This window comes from Notolepis coatsorum (assembly GCF_963971535.1).
Source record: "Notolepis coatsorum genome assembly, chromosome: 6".
In the NCBI taxonomy this organism is placed as follows: domain Eukaryota; kingdom Metazoa; phylum Chordata; class Actinopteri; order Aulopiformes; family Paralepididae; genus Notolepis; species Notolepis coatsorum.
Genome location: NC_140170.1, coordinates 150,240,570 through 150,262,284, shown reverse-complemented (window position 1 = coordinate 150,262,284; position 21,715 = coordinate 150,240,570). Strand labels below are relative to the sequence as shown.

Genomic DNA, 21,715 nt, shown 5'->3' with positions numbered 1-21,715 from the left:
TGGTGGTGAATGGTTTGTCCGGTGGTGACGGTAGTTAATCTTTGCACTAACCCGGGGATTCTCTGCCCCTTTCCTCTGCTTCCCTCTGCAGGAACCTCTCTCCACTCCTGCCATTTATGAAGAGCCCTTTGCCAATGTCAAGGTCGTCACTTTGATCTAAAACCCGCTTGTATTGCCCCGACTCATCGCTTTGTTTTCCTCTTTACCCATTGCCCCATCACACTTCACTCGAGGCTAGCTGCATTTTATGACCTTTTTAACCCAAGGCCCCCCCTCGGGCACTTAGCCATGGGCTAGCTAATTAACCAATAAGGAACGTTTAGCCGTGGATGAGCTAATTAAGCAATAAGGAGCGATACGTTGTGGTCATTGGCGCCGGTGTGTTGCGGTCGGTTGGAACGAGGCTGTAGGCTAAGTTTACAGTATGTAGATCAGTACACCAGCGTCAATAAACCACCACATACGACCTTGAGAAGCACACGTTATTGCTTTTCTACTGCATTTGTATACAATCCTTTCAAACATAAGGTTAAACAGAGACCAAGAACAACTGAACCCTTGCACTGAAGAACCATAATAACTCCACAGCCCGTGTATTTTCAGTTGTAAAATCAATACAAATCACTTGTTGTGTGAATGTGATAAATCACCAGAGTACTCAACCTCTACTTGTCTTTAACTATGAATGAACACAACACTCTATCTTACCATCTTTAGATAATAAAGGTAGAAAACAACAGTGTAAGGAACCATATCATATACTGCACTTATATGGAATGTCAATTGGCAGGTCAAAAACATCTGATTGGTTATTGATGCGTCGTGTTCATTGTCAAAAGGTACACAAAATGTGCAAAACCCCCTGCAGAGGCCGGGAAATACTATATGTATTTTCTAAATTCAGCTTAAACCTTTGTTGCGTGTGCATGTGCTTGAAAAGTGATGCAGAGCTTACCCTATTTCCGCTGGGGCAGCCAAACCCACTCTTTCTCCAAAGTTTCCTACTGCAGCTTTAACTTGTTTATTTAAACCAGTATGGATATTATCAGTATAAAAATAGACAAATCAAATCAAAAGATCAATTACGAATCATTCACCATCAGATGACGCTCAGGGAGAGAGAGTTGGCCTCCGCTCCGTGAAATACGTAACTTCAACTGGAATTTGGTTCCTTCTTCCCCTCAGAATATAAAGGCCAGGGGCACCATGCTCCTTATAAGAAAGGCCAGACTAGCGTAAGCTTGTATTAAATAAAATAAATAAAAAAATTACTTTGTGGAATGGAAGGACCTCCTTGTTCTCTAAGTTCCAGTCCAGTCAAGCGTGGCCTTCAGCTCTAGGCTACTAATGGTGAAATTACAGTTTTCATGCAGGAAATGCTGTATTTTTGTAGTTGACACATTATTACCTGAAAGGTGGCCGCATGGTCCCTGAAAGGTGCCCCAAAATTACAGCACTGTTCCGCTGTCCCACGATATTCAATATCTTTGTCATTAACACTGAAATGTTTTCATTTATTTAGAATATGGACAGAGAAACAGGCAACTGAATATTGTGTCCGAATCTGAGGGCATTTCCGACGTCACTCCTTATCCATTGCCGTAATCCTACACGGCCATTCGTCTCTTCCGTTGCATGCTGGGAAAAGACTGTGGTCCAGTGTATTTCATGCATGCATTATGGGATTGAGTTTGGCTCCTCCTCCCCGCATCACAACCTCCTGGATGCATCATGGTCATTCTCCCCCTACCATCCCATCAGCCTCTCGGTCGCCATCATCAGTCCGGTGGACACTGTGTGACGTTGAGCGCTGTCCGTCCTCTTCTCTGTCCCCGCCTCAGAAGGAGCCCGGGGACAGGAGGTCCCACCCCGTCTACACTCTGGAGGAGGACCAGGAGCGAGACACGGTGGCCGACATGAGGGAGAGCCACCTGGGCATAGAGCGCAAGTGCTCCAGCATGACGGTGAGCTCCACATCGAGCCTGGAGGCCGAGGTGGACTTCACCGTCATCATGGACCTCCACTCCGGTGCGGAGGAGTTCTCCAGGAGCATGTCTGAGCTGGGGGAGCAGAGGGCAGAGCGGCAGCCCGAGGTGGGCCGGGAGGACTTTGAGGAGACGTCCCGGTTCTACTCGGCCCGCCTGATGGGCTCCCATGACAAGTCCCCCGTGGAGGAGAGGCCCCCGGAGGAGCGCGTGCACCACGAGGTAGACCCTGTCCCCCCATCCCCACCACCACCAGCCCATCGGATCATCTCCCCCGTCTGAGTTGGCTGACTTAACTACAGTACCCGCAGCCAGTTTCTTGTTTGGATTTTGATTAATTTGTTTTGTTTTATTGGTGTGTTTGAATTCATGTGTATTCATTATTTATAATTGTTTTTATCTTAATTCTTTGTTTATAGTGCCTGTGGCTTGTTTCATTTGCCTTTGATTATTATTATTTTTTATTCTTCATTGTTTCATCCATCGCCTTCTGTTAATTAGTGATACTACGTGTTTACATTCCCCTGCGTTTGTATTTCCATCACTGCGCTTGTCTGCAATTACTCTGCCTGTGATTTGTTCTGAAATGTCTTGTTTGTCATACGTTATATACAGTAGTCTCCAAACTCACACCTTGATGTCTGTGCCTCAGAGCACAGTAGTGACTTTTCAAACCGCTTCAAGGGCAGAACTCACCCCAGTCCTTAAACAGCTATACGTACAGTATGCTAATTACAATGCTAATAACAGCACCCAGTAGTAGAACACCCAGTGGCACTGGGAACTGGAGACCACTAGGCCTCCTTAGTATGCTATAATGCAGGGCCTCTGCCCAAATATGGACTTCCGGTGCATAGGCATTTTCTGGATAGAGAAAATGTATGCGGATTCTACCTAATTGTTCCTGTTGGCAGTCTGTTGGTTAACACAGCCTCTTTTAGCATGGACTACATTTCTCTCTCAGTTGACTTTGGGTCTGAAACCTGTCAAGTCTGTCATCGTTTGCCTCATCATCGCATGCCTCGTGTATCACCACAGCCTCCGGTCGCCAGGAAGGATGCCAGTGCTGTGAGCATGGCCCACATGATGAAGAGCGGCGACGCCAAGGCAGAGACACACACCAATGGATCAGAGGTCCACCTCGACATCATGGATGTGTCACCGCAGGTAAGACGAGACTCTGAAATCACGTCCTGTCACCCCGCTCTGGTCTAGTCATCATTCTAGCTGCCGTACATCCCGGGGAGTAGGCATGTCTCGAACCATGCGAGCAGGCATCACAGGACATCAGTGCCGTTACATTTAACATAACATTCTGAGGGAGGAAGAGGGCACGGATGTGTCGGGACGTGTAAGGATAATTTATTCTCACAGCACAAGTGATCCTGTCAGGTTTTGGCAGATGTTTTTGGAGACGTGAGGCGTTAAGACCTATCATTTTGAAAGGGAGAAGTGGTTTCAGAAGAATAGAGTTATATAAACACTTTATTAAAAGTCAAATGAAGTAATGGTCATATGTGCCGGACTTCAATCACATAATAGCATCATTATGCAGTGATTAATGTATTGACAGGCAATTAATGAGAATGTTGAGTGCAGGCGGGAGCGCTATTCATCTCCCAGAGAGGCAATGATTTGAGGTTAGGCTGCCCGGCAGGTGCCTGATTAAAATGTAATTACTGTCTCTCTTGCCATTCATCTAATGTGGCAATAATCTTTGAGGGGTGCCTTTGAAGTGCAGTGTCTCCATTGAGTCGGGGGTTTCAAAGGTGTCAGCGACCGCACCCTGGTCTCCAATGGCCTTTTTTCAGCTGATCACTTAATTCAGACTAGTAGCTTTTGTGTGTCTATCCACAGCAAATGGATGATGACGTCAACTGTAGCGACGTGTCTCCGCCAGCAGAGGGAGACATGGTACGTCTACCCACAGCAGTACAAAGGCTTGGCTGTCCCCCCCACCCCACCCGCCAGCTGACTGCATGTGCTAGTGGTGACGGCCTGTGAATTTGGATGCTATTTTGCCTTAGATTGGTGTACAACAAGACTGCCTTTATAAATAACACATAAAGATGAACAGTATAGTCATAGCAACCATGACTATATGCTTCATCAAATCTTTTTATTGTTATTATTATTACAGGCTATAACATTTTAAATCTTGTAGGCACCTCTTCAAAGAGGTTTCTGTAGAGCTTAATGTTAGGGATGCACCATATATCTGTGGCCATGTTGGTAATGTATTGGCCAATATCTGTGATTTCTTTATTTATTGGCATTATTATTGGTGACCGATATTATTAATAATAATAATAATAATAATAATGGATTGGATTTATATAGCGCTCTTCATGACATCCCAGTGACCCCAGAGCGCTTACAGAGTCCATTATTCATTCATACACAGTCATACCGGTGGTGGTAAGCTACAATTGCAGCCAGAGCTGCCCTGAGGCAGACTGGGGCATCAGACTAATGGGCAGATATATATCTGTGAACATATATTGGCTGGTTATATATTATATATTTGTATTTTATTTATCGGCATCTGCTCGATGACCAGAACTGGGCATATTTTGAAAGATTGTTTGGGTACTTATGTACACAACAGCATTGAAATAGCAGAAATATAAGTTTTCATTAAATATCATTTTCAGTATGTGCGAATGTGGATTCCTGTAGCGTACATTTAATATAGACCACACCATATTGATTTAGGTAGATAATGAAAATGTATTATTCGTTACCGATAGCGGCCAAAACGTTTATATCGGTGCATCCCTACTGACTATTATTGCTCCAGTACCATCAACCATTTGAGGTTCATGGGTTCTCTCCATGCTTAGTGTATCAGGCCTCACAGTAAAGGTGGACCCTACAAGATTTTGACAAGATTCAACCTCAGTCACGTCATCCTACCTGAACGTTGATAATTCTATGGGACAGCAATTACTTTGTTCTTAATTCAAGAAAATCTTCAAGAAATCTTGTGTTCATGAAACTGGCTTAATGTTGCTACTTGCTATGCTGTTGCCTTAAAGAGTAATTAAACACACATAAACACACACTCATTTTACTGCATATGCCACACCCAAATCTGTGATGTCAGAGTGTCTGATAGTACCTCGAAAGACTCTGACATCACTGATTGGGGTGGAGCAGAGGGTGCAGCATGGTGAAAATAACTATCACTAGAGGGCAGCAAAATGACCATGCATTTAATTACTCTTTAAACGCTTTTGATCATTCTGTCAATTTATGAAAAAGTGCTACACAGCTTCCCTATATGATCATTGAAGATGACCTGATCATATATACCTCTTGCTTGTTTATTGAATCAATAATAATAATAATAATATATAAGTTATATTTTTTCCCTTTCAGAACCGTGGAGTTGTGAGCAGTAAAGAGACACCAGGCACCCTTAAACAAAACGGCTCCCCTGTAAGTGCTTCATATCTTCCTGAATGACTAGAGCTTCTAAGATGGCAGAACATGCTCACAGTGTTAGTGTTGCTGTGTGCGTGTGGTGTGTGTGCGTGTGTGCTGTGTGTGTGCGTGTGGTGTGTGTGTGTGTGTATGAACCTGTGTGTGTGTGTGGTGTGCAGGGACGCGAGAAGTCCGCGGGGAGTGGGGGTGCTGAGATATCGATCGTTTTTGATTATTATTATTATTTTTTTTATATTTTTTTTTTAATATAAAATATATATATTATATAATTATACTTGTAGTTGTATTGTCTGCGAGACATCACCACCACGCAACACGTCAAAATGCTCGCTATCTGCAAACAGCTCCACTGTCTGTCACGTCATAACCAACAATCTCGTTCACTAGAGGATACTATGATGAATTGAAAATGGGGGGCCCTGATGTAAACAAGACGAAAGTCTTTCTCTGGTCTGCATCCCATTAACAATTGTATGTATTGAGCTGTACTGTACTGTACCCATTCTGCAATCTGTTAATAAACTTTTCAATCAAACTTTTCAATCAAAACCGCTGCCCAACCGTTCTGATGCACACATCACAGCCCAGCTTACCCCACCTGGCTGTTGCGCCCTCCCGGCTCCCTCTGCAATTCGTTCCCCGCATACATGATCGCCGACATGATGCAAAAGGTCTTCGATCACCCTCCCGGGGGCTCGGATAGTTCTGCTGGCTTGTTCATATATTCCTTTACTGCGAATTCAGCGTCCCAAAAGTTAAACTATCCCAGGCAGGGCGCAGCCGCTGTGTCTATTTTTTTTACCAACGGATTTCCAGTTCCGCGTTGACGCTTCCAGGCCGCGTCTATTCGAATCCCAACCGGTTCATGCGTCGGCTGTTAATAACACTGCATTATCGAGACAGCGCCCCTATGACGATCTGAATGAATTCCAAGAGTAGGGTAAATCTGCAGTGCCGTTCCGCTCTGTGACATGAGTAGCCTCGGTTACAAATTTGGAATAAAATCCAAAACAACCTTGCAGTTGCAGTTACACTCCCATCCAGCAGGGGGTGCTGCAGCCCCTGCCGCACCCCCCCTTCTCACGTCCCTGGTGGTGTGTGTGTGTGTGTGTGTATGAACCTGTGTGTGTGGTGTGTGTGTGTCTGAACCTGTGTGTGTGTGTGGTGTGTGTGCGTGTGGTGTGTGTGTATGTGTGTGTGTGTGTCTGAACTTGTGTGTGTGTGTGGTGTGTGTGTCTGTGGTCAGTGTGTGTGTATATGTGGTGTGTGTATGTGTGTGTGTGTGTGTGTGTCTGAACCTGTGTGTATGTGTGGTGTGTATGTGTGGTGTGTGCGCGTGGTGTGTGTGTGTGTGTCTGAACCTGTGTGTGTGTGTGGGCGTGTGTGTGTGTGTGTGTCTGAACATGTGTGTGTGTATATATGTGTGTGTGTGTGTGTGTGTGTGTGTGTGTGTGTGTGTGTGTGTGTGTGCGTGTGTGCGTGTGTGTGTGTGCGTGCCTGTGTGTGTGGACTGTGTAGTGGTACTGAGCCTCTCTAATGACTGCAGGTGAAGGCAGGCACCCTGGGGAGAGAATCTGTAGTATCACCTCTGACTGTCACCGCAGAGAGCGTCACCTCTGCAACCACAACTCAAGTTACCAAGGTATGTTTTTATTCAGCCACATACAATCACTGCTTTATACTGAGTGTGATTACATGCACATTAAAGTGTTACTCCTTAAAGGAACACGGCAACATTATAGGAAATGTGCTTAGGTAGATGTGTACAGTCTCCTCCCCACCGTATGTATATATTCTCTCCCCACCGTATGTATATTTCTCTCCCACCCACCCACCCCCTCCTAATGTCCAGTCCCCTCCCCATCATATGTATATACTCTGTCAGGATCTATGGGTAACAGTACTGTATATTTGCATATCGTATATGTCACAAATGTAACAGTACTAAATACCTGTATGTCATGTATGTCCCTATGCCATAAATGTCATGTATGTTGTGTATGTCATAAATGTCACTATGAATTGAAAATGGGGGACCCTGATGTAAACAAGACAAACGTCTTTCTCTGGTCTGCATCCCCTTAACACATTAACTGCCACGGAGTTTGCCCGTCTCATACCATTCTCTGCCAGTACTGTAAGTCTATGGAGATGTTCACCTTCTTTACAGGGCTATAACTTTTTAAATTGTATTGCTAAATTGACATTACTATGGCCCATTCAACATCGATTATCTATCGTTCAGGATGTAGGAACGTTTTCCTTTTTCATTCACACATTCATACAAAAATACCGTCTAGAATATAAATATGTTTTTATCGTTTTCTGCAGTAATTCCTAGAACGTGAGATATAGGCATAAATGCATATATACATTATCAAATGCCGTTTGTTGCCGATCCACGCTATATTAAAAATTTCAACTGTACATGGTCCTAAACGTTATGACTGATCATGCGTGGGTGAACGGAGGGGGGGGGGGTGGGTCGTTTATAATTCCGTGATCGTCGTTAAATGATTTATGTAGTATGGGTGATATATAGATCAGAGCAGTTTGCATGGATAATAATAAACAAAAACGCTGAAAGTCACGGCAGCCTCCTCTTACCGTTGGGCGCTGATACTGGAGCAAACAGATCCCAGTTATTTGATGGGGATCGAGGCGATCCATTTCCGGTTTGTATAATACTAATACACGCCCAAATCATGTCGATTATTGAGTTATGGTAGCGATCCATATCCACGGTGTGTGGCTAGAGTCCTGCGATGATATGCGAGTGGCCGGACGGATTTAGGAGACGCACCGATATCCAACCGGCATTTCCGGTTTGGCAACTCGCCGTTCATCCACCAGGTGGCAGTATTGAAGCGTTGCAGAGTTGTGCCGAGTCCCACAGCATCAGACAAGGCTCCGTGTGTGAAATATGAATACCATGGCGAAAATATGAAATATGATCAAAAAAACGTTGTACGCCGTGGTCTGGCAGAATTTGCATTAACTTGAAACACGTCGTACAACGTGGTTGGCGAAAGAAGTGTTAACAATTGTGTGTATTGAGCCGTACTGTATTGTACCCATTCTGCTGTTAAATAAAGTTCTCATTCATTCATTCATTCATAGATACCAATTCCCTCTCTATGCGTTCAGTAGAAAGCTAGCCTAGCTTAGCACAAATTAATGGAAGCGGATACAGATCAGCTGCACCACAACTGCATTCCACTTCCACCACATCTATAATTCCCCGGTGGACATTTTGGCAGGAAAACTAGGATCGGAAGTGGTTGTCGTCTGCCCATCAAACAATGCCTTTACTGAAGCTGTTATATGAACTCAAACTGCAAAGAAACAGACTAAGAAATGACGTAAACTCCATGATCAAAACTGCAAAAAAGAATTTCATCAATGACAGAACTGAGGAAAACAAAAATAAACCCGTGAACTTTGGAAATGATTCAATAATCAACTAGGTTGCAGTAAAAAAAATGTATAACCAGATTTTCAAACATAAACATAAAGACGGACAACACGCTCATCACAGACAAACTGGATGTGGCCAATTACTTAAACATTTTCTTCACAAACATAGCCACAACACTGGTATATAAACTACCCTCCCACTCAGGGCATTTTGGGGTAGAACACATCATAGCCTACTACAATAACCTAGGGGTCCACAAAGACTATTTCAAACTAGAAATGGTAACAACAGCTGAGGTACTCAAAAAACTGAGTGCCCTCCAACGTAACAAGGCCACTGGCCATGACAACATCCCCTCCAAATTCCTCAGAGACTCAGCAGTCGCCATCACCCCAGTCATCACACACATAATAAACATCTCCATAAAACAGGGACACGTACCCAAAGACTTCAAAATTGCAAGAGTAACCCCCCTGCACTTTCGAAGTTATATTTTCCAATATGTTATGGCACCAAACAAGACTCTGGCAGCTAATCAGTTGACTTTTGAATGTCAACGAATGATTGTTTATGAAAAAAAAAGAAAAAAAAAAAAATGAATCAAGTGATATGTTTTTTTTTATTGTTTTTAAAAAAAATTTATATATACTTTCCATGTGTGTGTGTATATGTGTATGTATATATATATATATATATATATATATATATATATATATATATATATATATATATATGTGTATGTGTGTATATATGTATATACACTTTCACACGTTTATTTTAAGGGCTAAACAGCTCTCTAAAAGTGTACCAAAAGTTATATTCTAGGTGGACATAAGCCATATGTACTGTAATACCAATGCTTAACAGTTCACACACTTGATTTATATTTGATGTTCATGTTTGATTTTTGATTTCTCTTGTACCAACGGTCACACACCTCAGGTAGTATAGAGTAGAGGTAAAGGAAATATGATTCCTCACAGTGATGTGGACATATTTCGAGCTCGAAAAGGAAGCTACTTAGTAAGGGTTAAGGGTTGCCCGAGTGGCCAACTCGGGCATGTTAGGGGTAGGGTAATTTCTCTCTCTGTATTATGGTACCAACCAACTTTATTAGTTTTTATTTTCTTCTTATTTCTATATTGTTACACCATGACATCAGCATCAGTCTCAGGGAGACAAAACAACTAATGCAAAATGGCAGATACCTTAATTGAATATATTTCATGGAACTGCAGAGGCCTTCAAAAGCTTACTAAAGTAAAACAAGTTATGAACAGGATAAAACAACTAAAAGCCAAGATTGTGTTTTTACAGGAGTCACACTTACTAGCGAACGACACACCTAAAATACAACAGAGGTGGCCAGGACAGGTCTTCTCAACATCATACTCTACCAATGCTAGAGGTGTAATGACACTAATACACAGGTCTATTCCATTCCAAATTGAAGAGGTGATAAAGGATCCTAATGGTAGATTCTTGATTATACAAGGTCGCCTTCTCTTTGAACACCTCAATTTAATCAACGTATATGGACCAAATAATGATGACGTTAACTTCTATAACCTATTTCTAAAAATCTCAACACTACCAGGCAAATATATTATCGCTGGGGACTTTAACTGCACCCTCGACCCAAAGGAAGATAGATCATTCGGAGTGGATAACACCCACACAAGATGCAGGAAAACATTACACTATTTTATAAAAGAGCTGAACCTACTGGATATATGGAGGCACCTAAATCCATCAAAGAAAGAATTTTCTTGTTATTCGAGTACATACAAAAGTTACTCCAGAATAGACTACTTCCTGATATCAACAGAACTACTACCTAACATTAGAGGATGTAAACACAACAGCATAGTCATATCAGACCATGCAGCTGTATCTATGGTATATGTGGAACCAAAACTGATACACAAACCTCATAAATGGAGATTTCAAACAAAATGGATGAAAGATCCAAAATCTTAACTTTTTTTGGGAGAACAAATTGATATATACTTTGAAATTAACACGACTCAAACGTCAGCCACAATTAGATGGGAAGCCTTCAAGGCATATATTAGAGGTCAAATTATAAGCTACACAAGTTGTTGTGAAGGGCCAGATTAAACCGAATATATATATTTATTTATATATATATATTTAATTGTATTTGTATATTCTCTAATATTCCCTGATATCCCTTGTATATTCCTTGTACAATATGCATTGAATATCCATTCTAGCCTACTGAACATCCCATAATAGTCTCCATTCTACTATTGGTCGAGACCTTGGTGCCAGGCTGCCATACCCCTCAGACCCAGTTCAAACGTACCGCTCCACATGTACGAACAAGTCCTAGTTCCGCGTAGGAATCTGGCTACCGCACCACTAATGGGACTATTTGTTCATAGTGCGTATATATACTGCGCTACTAAAGTAGGACTTTCTTTTCAGTCCAGTTTCTTACCCTCCAATAGAGTCACAGACGTAAAGCCTCCCCGCGACGCCACGTGTGGGAGTAAGGCCAAGTTCGCCTACCATCGGTATTGAGACATCGTGTATATTAATATTTGAATAGTCATATTTGGCACTATATCGTCGAGTTGGACGTAGTCTATTAAGCTAATAATAGTCTGTTAATATATAGTGCTTCGTGCGGTGAGAATACTACCGTAGTCAGTACCCCATCGTTTCGGGCAGAGAACTGGCTGCTTACCCAGGGTGGTTGACCCCATGTGAAGCTGCACCCGAGGAGCCCCAGAGCCTACGAGCGAGTGGACCTGTATACCGGATTATTCTACCGACGACAGCCCGCCTTCCCAGGCACGGATTATGCTTTGTATACTTTGATTATTCCATGGATAAAGACCCCCGACACTGCCGTGTGTTGGAACCCCCCCCCCCTGGAGAGGACGCAAGGTGAGGAGACGCTCTGCAAGACGAGGTCGCTTCACGTCTCTCCCCCGTGGACCGGAGAGAGCCGGCCCACAAAGAGTCCATCTGCTTTCATCTGTGGTCCAAGGATCGCCGGCGCATTGAACAGCACTACAGTGGGTTCACCTGGGATACCCTTGGCCGGACGAGGCAGCCGGATTCTACCCCCCCCCCCCTCCTACTCCTGTCGGCTTACAAGCGACCGGATTAACCCCCTCTAGTGTATCTAGTATATAATCATTAAAGTATCATTGCTGTTATTCCTTAACTATTCCAGGTCGTATATTTACCACCTGCGCCTTCAGAGATTGGACATTCTCTATTGATATACCGACGAATACTCTTTGCCATAAAAGTGCATACTATTTCAATTCATAAATGTAATTAAGTGATTAAGTGCTTGTTCTACACACCATCGCTGTGTAGAAATAAAGACCTGTTTCGACTTCGTACATTTGTGTTGGATCCGTTTCATCTACGTGAGAGTGTTTATGATAATATATTTATGCCGTGTACTGGGTGGCCGAATATTAAGTACAAAGGTAGTGGTAGTAAGTATCATATCTAGTAATACAGTCAGGGAATTGTACCCCTCAGTTACAATTGGTCCTTCGAGCCGGAGGGTAATTAGTGTAATATTAATATAGTGTTATTAATATTGAAATGGCCTATGATGAACACTCCACGAAACGATCCTCCTAACCAACGCCCGCAGCGCGAACGACGGCTCCCTCAGTACTTAGAGGCTTACGCTGTCAGTCAACAACCTAGTCTTCTACTAACAGTAAACGCGGTAAAACTAGAAAGTAAAAGTATGTCTAACCCCAACGCCCAGACTACCCCGACCATAGAGGCCCCTACGGGCTCTAATGTAACTGACCAAGTTCACGGTGGGGACCAGTGGGAACCAGACATGACTTCACACCCCGCCAGTACTGAAGAAGTAGTCCCCGATGAGTCCCGGGAGGAATACAACGCTACCGAGAGAGAACTCGGCACGGAAGAAGACGGGGAGAGCACCGTGGAGATAGAACTCCAAGGCTCCGCAAGGAGTACCCCGAGGGAAGGCTCCCCTATACAACCGCCTTCTCCCAGCGAGGCAGAGAGGACCCTACAGCAGGCCTTCCTCATCAGCCTGAACGCCGCTGCTGAACGCGACCGACTGCAGATCCAGCAGCGAAGCGAACACGAGCAGATACGTCTAGAAATAAGACGCATTCAGATGGAAGAGAATGTGGCCCGAGAACGAGCCGGTGCTCAACGGGACGCAGCGCGCGACAGACAGCAGTCGCAACTAATAGAACAGCTGATCAGACGGACAACACCCTCTCCCTCCGCCAGAGGCTCCAGGAACTCGTCTAGACACACCTCCAGGGCGGCATCCCCTAGCCGAGTAAACAACCCTGAACTTGACCAACAGACGAGGTCTATACCCCCCACAGACCACCTCCCCCCACCGGTCCAAGCGAGACCTAGCAACCGGGAAGGAGCAGCATATCCTGTGGAGAGGCTAAACCAGAGACTACAAGCACTGGATGACCTAACTGAAGACGAAGAGGAAGAGGAGGAGAACCACGCCCGAAGACAGCACAGTACTCTACCGGACCAGGAGGCCCGGTACAGCCCAGGCTATACTCCCGCGGAGCTGCGCTACAGACCCCCGACTCTATACCCGGGTGAGCACGACGCACGACCCGCACCGAGGAACAGCACCTGGACAAGCGGGCCATGGTACACTGCCGGTACCAGCCCATACCAAGGAGCGGGAGGAGACTCGCCTAGGAGGCCTCTCCCCCAACGCTCGCCGATGTATCCACAGTCAGCGTCATACATTGGCACGCCTATGGTACCCGACTTCACCCAAGAGAACCGGGCCCAGTATACAGAACTCCGCATGTGTCTGGAGACCATGTTGGTGGATGTATTGGATGAACGCCACAAATACGCCATCCTACTGAAGCACTTAAAGGTACCCCGCGCACATAATATAGCGCTCGCCTACGCGACTTCCACCACCCCATACACAGCAGCGCTGGTAGCATTGGACCAGAGGTATGGGCGCATATGGGATTACGTGATCCAGGAGATCCGACACATCGACCGCTTACCCCCAGCAATAGACAATCGAGCACTGGACGACCTGTCCATCAGAGTGCAGTCCCTGGTAGGGATGTTGGGAGCGCAAAGAGAGAAGGGGAGGCATGAACTTTACGCCAACTCAAATGTGGAAAGGATCCTGGAGAAGCTGCCGCCCGCTCGTCAGGAGCGCTTTAGGCGGCAGAGGGACCACAGAGACCCGAATGGCCCCGAACCGAACCTCCTCGATCTAGCAGACTTCCTGGCGAGAGAAGTCAGCAGCCTACGGCTAGATACATTCGGACGGAGCACCCCTGGCTCCAGAGAAGGAACCAGACGACTAAATGATGGAAGAAGATCGGTGACTGTGATGCACCAATCGGAGTCAGTACCGAGCAGCAGGAGCCACAGTACCCCCTCCAGAACGGAGAAGTGGAAGATAGTGTGCCCCTACTGTGAGAAAGAACACTGGCTAGCGCAATGTGACTCCTTCCCCAAGCTGAACGCGGAGGAAGCAGGTCAATGGATAAAGTCCAACAAGCGCTGTTTTCGCTGTGCGCGCTCACACATGGCAGCCGAATGCCGCTTAAAGAAAAGGTGCACCAAGTGCGATGGAGCCCATCTGGACATACTTCACGACAGTAACAGACGGCGCCCTTCACCTGCACCATCCAGCCGCAAAGCGAGCGTCATGTACATCGATCCCGCCAGCAGCAGTGGAGCCCGAGTACTCCTAAAAGTAGTGCGTGTGACACTAAGCTACCAGAATAAAGTCCTGGACACTTACGCCGTCCTCGATGACGGGTCAGAGAAGACCCTGCTGCTCGCCTCCGCTGCGGCCCAGCTAGGGCTGCGGGGAAGCGAAACCCAAATGACAATTCGGACAATAAGACGAGATTTGAAGACGATAAAGGGCGAGAATGTCTCATTCTCTATCGCAGCAAGCGGCCAGCCTGAGCGACGGTACCAGATTGCAGACGCTTTCACCAGCCAAGAAATAGGACTGTCGCGGTACACATACCCCGTCGCCAAGCTGATGGAGAAATATGCACATCTGCGCAAGTTACCGATCCCGCTCATAGACAATGCTATGCCGACCCTGTTGATAGGCTCCGACCATGCAGACCTCATTGTCCCGATAGACCGGGTTCATACCGGACCCCGAGGCTGTCCTGCAGCAGTCGAGACCCGTTTGGGATGGACTCTCCAAGGCCCGCTCGCCAAATCTCTCAACCGAAGTACAGCCACTAGATGTCTCCACTCCCGAGTCACAGAGGGAGAAACCGCACTCCTGCAACACGTAAAGAACAGCTTCTACGTAGACAACTGTCTACAAAGCCTTTCAACCCAGGAAGAAGCCGAGGCTCTCCTGATTAAACTCCGCGCCTCATTGATCAAAGGCGGCTTTGATCTCAGGCAGTGGGCCAGCAGCGATCCGCAAGTACTGCGCAGCCTCTCCTCCGAGGACAAGGCAGCCAGCAGCGAGACCTGGATGGCTACAATCCCGGGAGAAGCCCAGGAGATGACCCTGGGATTGGTGTGGCGATTCAAAACAGATTCGCTTCACTACAGACACAAGCCCCTGACTACGGAGCAGGGAAGGCCGGCGGCGGCGCCGACCACCAGACGGAGTGTGTACACAACACTCGCCCGACAATATGACCCGCTAGGATGTATTCTACCGTACACCACCAGGGCAAAAATGATTGTACGAGCATTGTGGGACAAGGACCAGGGCTGGGACGACCCCATTCCCGCACACCTTGCATCCACCTGGAGAGAGTGGGAGATGGAGCTCCACTCACTCCCAGGCGTTAATATGCGCCGAAGCTACTTCCCACCCACGGTGAGGCCAGAGACATGTAAAATGGACTTACACGTCTTCAGTGACGCCTCAGAGGTCGCATACGGATCAGTAGCCTACTTGCGGGCCCAAGACCAGGGGGGAGAGATCTACACAGCATTTGTCCTCGCCCGCTCGAGAATAGCCCCACGCAAGCAACAATCTATCCCACGTCTAGAGCTCTGCGCAGCCCTAGCCGGAGCGCACCTAGCCACGCTCATCCAACGTGAGCTCACCATACCGGTGTCTAGAACAATCCTGTGGTCAGATTCCACGACGGTACTCGCCTGGATCAAATCGGACTCATGCAAGTACAAAGTCTTCGTGGGAGTCAGAGTCACCGAGATTCAAGACTTAACCGAAGAGTTAACCGGAGAAACAGAGTGGCGCTACGTTGATACAAAACAGAACCCAGCTGACGTCATCACCCGGGGGATGCCCCTGGATGACCTCACCCGTCGCAATGTCTACAGTGACGGCCCCGCATTCCTAAGACTCCCGGAAGGACAGTGGCCCACGCCTATCCCGAGGGAAGCAAGTCCAGAGGAGGTGGAAAATAAGAAGTCTGTGTTCTGTGGATTGAGCACCGTAGCCTCCACCGACCCTAACATAGACGATTGCACGTCCATAGAGAGTGCACAACAAAGAACATTCCTGCGGTACCACCCGGAGTGCAAGTCCCCCGCTGATATGTCAGCAGCTAACTACGAGGAAGCAGAATTGCTTCTACTGCAGCGAGCCCAGAGAGACTCGTTCCCCGATGAATTGGCCTGTCTACAGGGAGGAAAGCCCGTCCCATCCGACAGCAGATTAATTCACCTGGCCCCCGAGAGCGACGCTCATACCCTCATCAGAGTGGGTGGTCGCCTACGCAGAGCCCCCAATCTACCGGATGACATTAAATACCCGATCGTATTGAACAGCCGACACAAGGTCACAGAGCTGATTATAAAGAAATACGATGAGGATGTACATCACGCAGGAGCAGAAAGAGTCTTCGCGGAAATCAGACGTCGTTACTGGATCCTACAAGGAAGAGAGGCGGTACGACGCTTCCAGCGAACATGTCTAGACTGCCGCAAGTGGCGCGCGCAGCCCAGCATACCAAGGATGGCTGACCTTCCTCCATGTCGCCTCCGAATCGGTGACAAGCCATTCCACTCAACGGGTATGGACTGCTTTGGCCCGCTGCACATAAAGAAAGGAAGAGGAACCGAGAAGCGGTGGGGTATTGTATTCAAATGCATGACCACCAGAGCGATACACATCGAGCTTCTCCCGACCATGAGCACAGACTCATTCCTTATGGCCTTCCGAAGATTCACATCACGGAAAGGAAGACCGTCTACCCTATTGTCCGATCATGGGACAAACTTCAAAGGCGGCGAAAGAGAGCTGAGAGAGAGCTTCCAAGCTATGGGCCCAGAACTTAAGACCCACCTCGCTCCAGCACAGGTTGATTTCCAATTCAACCCCCCAAACGCACCCCACTTCGGTGGCACTTGGGAACGAGAAGTGCGCTCCATAAAGACAGCCCTGTACGCAGTACTTGGGGCCCAGACTGTGGCGGAAGAAGTCCTAATGACAGTCCTCACGGAGATTGAGGGAGTACTTAACTCGAAGCCCCTCGGATATGTCTCCAGTGATGTGGCGGATATCGACCCAGTTACCCCCAACACACTCCTGATGGGGCGGCTAGATCCTGCATTACCCCAGACAATGTACCGGCCTGAAGAAGCGAACAGCCGACGAATGTGGAGGTACAGCCAAGTATTAGCCGACAAGTTTTTGGAACAGTTTCCTACTGCACTACCTACCGTCTCTACAGACCCGCCAGAAGTGGGTAAAGGAGAGAGACAATTTGACAGAAGGAACAGTCGTCATGATTATTGATCAATCACTGCCCAGAGCTATGTGGCCGGCCGGCCGCGTAAGCAAAGTGATCACCGGTGCCGACGGCAAGGTCCGAGCAGCTGAAGTGCTCGTCCAGGGTCGCACTTACACCCGTCCCGTGGCGAGGCTCATAGAACTGCCTCGACTCCCAGACACAATCGATGATGACCATGACCCTACAACCCTATGACTTTGTGAAGTTGACTGACCCCTACAGCAAACCCTTATGTGTAAATAGACAACGCGATTAATCTGTCTCTGTTTAACTGATTAGGTCTGGGACCTATTCAGGGGGTGGCTGTTGTGAAGGGCCAGATTAAACCGAATATATATATTTATTTATATATATATATTTAATTGTATTTGTATATTCTCTAATATTCCCTGATATCCCTTGTATATTCCTTGTACAATATGCATTGAATATCCATTCTAGCCTACTGAACATCCCATAATAGTCTCCATTCTACTATTGGTCGAGACCTTGGTGCCAGGCTGCCATACCCCTTAGACCCAGTTCAAACGTACCGCTCCACATGTACGAACAAGTCCTAGTTCCGCGTAGGAATCTGGCTACCGCACCACTAATGGGACTATTTGTTCATAGTGCGTATATATACTGCGCTACTAAAGTAGGACTTTCTTTTCAGTCCAGTTTCTTACCCTCCAATAGAGTCACAGACGTAAAGCCTCCCCGCGACGCCACGTGTGGGAGTAAGGCCAAGTTCGCCTACCATCGGTATTGAGACATCGTGTATATTAATATTTGAATAGTCATATTTGGCACTATATCGTCGAGTTGGACGTAGTCTATTAAGCTAATAATAGTCTGTTAATATATAGTGCTTCGTGCGGTGAGAATACTACCGTAGTCAGTACCCCATCGTTTCGGGCAGAGAACTGGCTGCTTACCCAGGGTGGTTGACCCCATGTGAAGCTGCACCCGAGGAGCCCCAGAGCCTACGAGCGAGTGGACCTGTATACCGGATTATTCTACCGACGACAGCCCGCCTTCCCAGGCACGGATTATGCTTTGTATACTTTGATTATTCCATGGATAAAGACCCCCGACACTGCCGTGTGTTGGAACCCCCCCCCCTGGAGAGGACGCAAGGTGAGGAGACGCTCTGCAAGACGAGGTCGCTTCACGTCTCTCCCCCGTGGACCGGAGAGAGCCGGCCCACAAAGAGTCCATCTGCTTTCATCTGTGGTCCAAGGATCGCCGGCGCATTGAACGGCACTACAGTGGGTTCACCTGGGATACCCTTGGCCGGACGAGGCAGCCGGATTCTACCCCCCCCCCCCCTCCTACTCCTGTCGGCTTACAAGCGACCGGATTAACCCCCTCTAGTGTATCTAGTATATAATCATTAAAGTATCATTGCTGTTATTCCTTAACTATTCCAGGTCGTATATTTACCACCTGCGCCTTCAGAGATTGGACATTCTCTATTGATATACCGACGAATACTCTTTGCCATAAAAGTGCATACTATTTCAATTCATAAATGTAATTAAGTGATTAAGTGCTTGTTCTACACACCATCGCTGTGTAGAAATAAAGACCTGTTTCGACTTCGTACATTTGTGTTGGATCCGTTTCATCTACGTGAGAGTGTTTATGATAATATATTTATGCCGTGTACTGGGTGGCCGAATATTAAGTACAAAGGTAGTGGTAGTAAGTATCATATCTAGTAATACAGTCAGGGAATTGTACCCCTCAGTTACACAAGTAGAACGACAAGAGAAAGAACGAAAGAAATTAGAGATCTGGAATCCAAAATCAAAATGTTTGAGAATGAAAGGTTTCAGAAAGGACAGAACGAACATCTCATTTCAAAACAATTATTAATACTTAGAACTCAATACAACGAGATAACATACGATAAAGCTGCTGCAAATGTGATGAGGCTAAAACAGAATCATTACGACCAAGGAGAAAAACCTGGTAGACTCCTTGCATGGCGCATTAAAAAACAACAGACTGAGAGGACAATCACCAACATAGAGGACGGCAATGGAAATAATATAATCGATCCATTAGAGATTAACACAACATTTAGAACCTTTTATGAAAAACTATATAGCTCAGAATATAACATTAGTAAAGATACACAAACAAAATTTCTTGATAACCTTAACATCCCCAAAATCTCGGAAAAAAAAAAAAAAAACCTGGACGAACAATTAAACATAACAGAGATATCAGAGGCCATAGGAGCATTAAAACCTGGAAAAACAGCGGGACCAGACGGCCTCTCAATTGACCTATATAAACACTTTAAAGATAAATTAGTGACCCCCCTTTTTGAAATGTACCTAGAATCCTTTGAAAATGGTTACCTACCCGCATCAATGAAAGAGGCCCTGATTATCCTGCTCCCAAAACCAGGCAAAACCAATACTAAATGCGAGAACATCCGTCCTATAAGTTTGATAAACAACGACACCAAAATCCTTACTAAAATCTTGGCCAAAAGAATAGAGAATGTGCTCCCAGAGATAGTGGGAGATGATCAAAACGGATTCATAAAAGGGAGACAGGGATTTCATAATGTCAGACGGGTCTTCAACATCCTATACAACCAAAAAGGAGAGAGGGACACAGGTCTTCTCTCGCTCGATGCGGAGAAGGCCTTCGATAGGGTGGAATGGGCTTATCTTTTTGATGTTATTGATCGATTTGGATTTGGAAATTACTTTTGTAACTGGATCAAATTACTACACCTAAACTCAGTAGCTGAGGTACTAACAAACGAAGTGACATCTAAACCCTTTAATATCACCAGGGGTTGCCCTCAAGGCTCGCCTTTATCACCGCTTCTGTTCATTTTAGCTATCGAACCGTTAGCAATAGCAATCAGGGCTAACAGACAGCTACATGGGATTGAAATCGGTAATAACGATCACAGAATAGCCCTTTTTGCGGACGATGTCATTTTGTTCCTAAAAAACCTAGATACATCGATACCCGCACTGCTTGATATAATTGATCAGTTCGGTAGTATCTCCGGATATAAACTAAACGCCTCAAAATCATCACTTATGCTGCTTAATGACAGCGAGAGAAAAACCGCTGACCAACAAGAATTCCCTTTCAAGCTCTCGAACAGCTTCACTTATCTGGGCATCAAAATCATACCCCAAATAGAAAATATAGCATCAATAAACTATGAACCTATGATAGACTCTGTATTCAAATCCATAGAGAGATGGATGTTCTTGCCCATCTCTGTGATAGGGAGGATAAACATACTAAAGATGTCCATACTACCAAAGTTCCTATACTTATTTCAAAATATCCCTCTGGCACCACCGGTAAGAATGTTCGGAAAGATTGCGTCTCTCATCTCAAAATTTATATGGCACAAGAAATGTCCTAGAGTCCGCCTATCTCTGTTGTATCTTCCATTCGATGCAGGGGGGTTGACCTGTCCTAACCTTCATTGGTATTACCTGGCTGCACAATTGAGAACTGTAATGTTTTATTTTTCTAAGGAAGATCCACCATCATGGATGGGAGTGGAAGCATACCCAATGCAACTACCACTACATTTATACATGTATTCAGCTGAGCCAAAATATTTAAGAAAACATACTACACACCCCATAGTGCTCAACATGATTAATGTATGGTATGAGGTAAAGAAATTTATGAAAATAAACAACTCCATGTCGCAATTCAGCCCAATCTGGGGAAACGTCTCATTTAAACCAGGCAAACTGGATGCCGGATTCAAACTATGGACAAAAGAAGGAATAAGTAAAATATCTGACCTTTATAAAGATGGGGTCTTGATGCCTTTTGAGGAACTATCAATAAAATACAGCATCCCAAGGAAATATTTTTTAAATACTTGCAACTGAGAAGTTTCATTTCCTCTCTGCAAAACCAATCACTGGTAATTCCTACACTTTCATCTTTAGAAAAAATTATCATCAAGAACTGCAATAGCAAAGGCCTGTTATCAATGTTCTATAACTGGATTGTATCTGGTTCAGACGAGACGTCATTATCTAGATTGGAGTCATGGAGGCTGGACTTGGGAGAGGAGATCTCAAACGAGGACTGGAACAAAGCATGCGAGGAGGCTCAGACACAAACAGCCAACACTAGCT

At 45.8% G+C, this 21,715-nt stretch overlaps 1 protein-coding gene across 3 annotated transcripts in view; it reads left to right on the top strand.

The window, feature by feature from the left end:
* LOC311229372 (band 4.1-like protein 1) overlaps positions 1-21,715 on the top strand; it is a 311,906-nt gene that overhangs the window by 271,992 nt on the left and 18,199 nt on the right. For 2 of the 3 annotated variants that reach the window (XM_084315458.1, XM_084315457.1), the window contains 4 exons: positions 3,024-3,152; positions 3,843-3,899; positions 5,367-5,426; positions 6,979-7,074. In XM_084315458.1, the coding sequence (XP_084171584.1) occupies positions 3,024-3,152; positions 3,843-3,899; positions 5,367-5,426; positions 6,979-7,074 (342 nt within the window). The remainder of the gene's footprint in view (positions 1-3,023; positions 3,153-3,842; positions 3,900-5,366; positions 5,427-6,978; positions 7,075-21,715) is intronic. The other variant, XM_084315459.1, reaches the window with a different exon arrangement.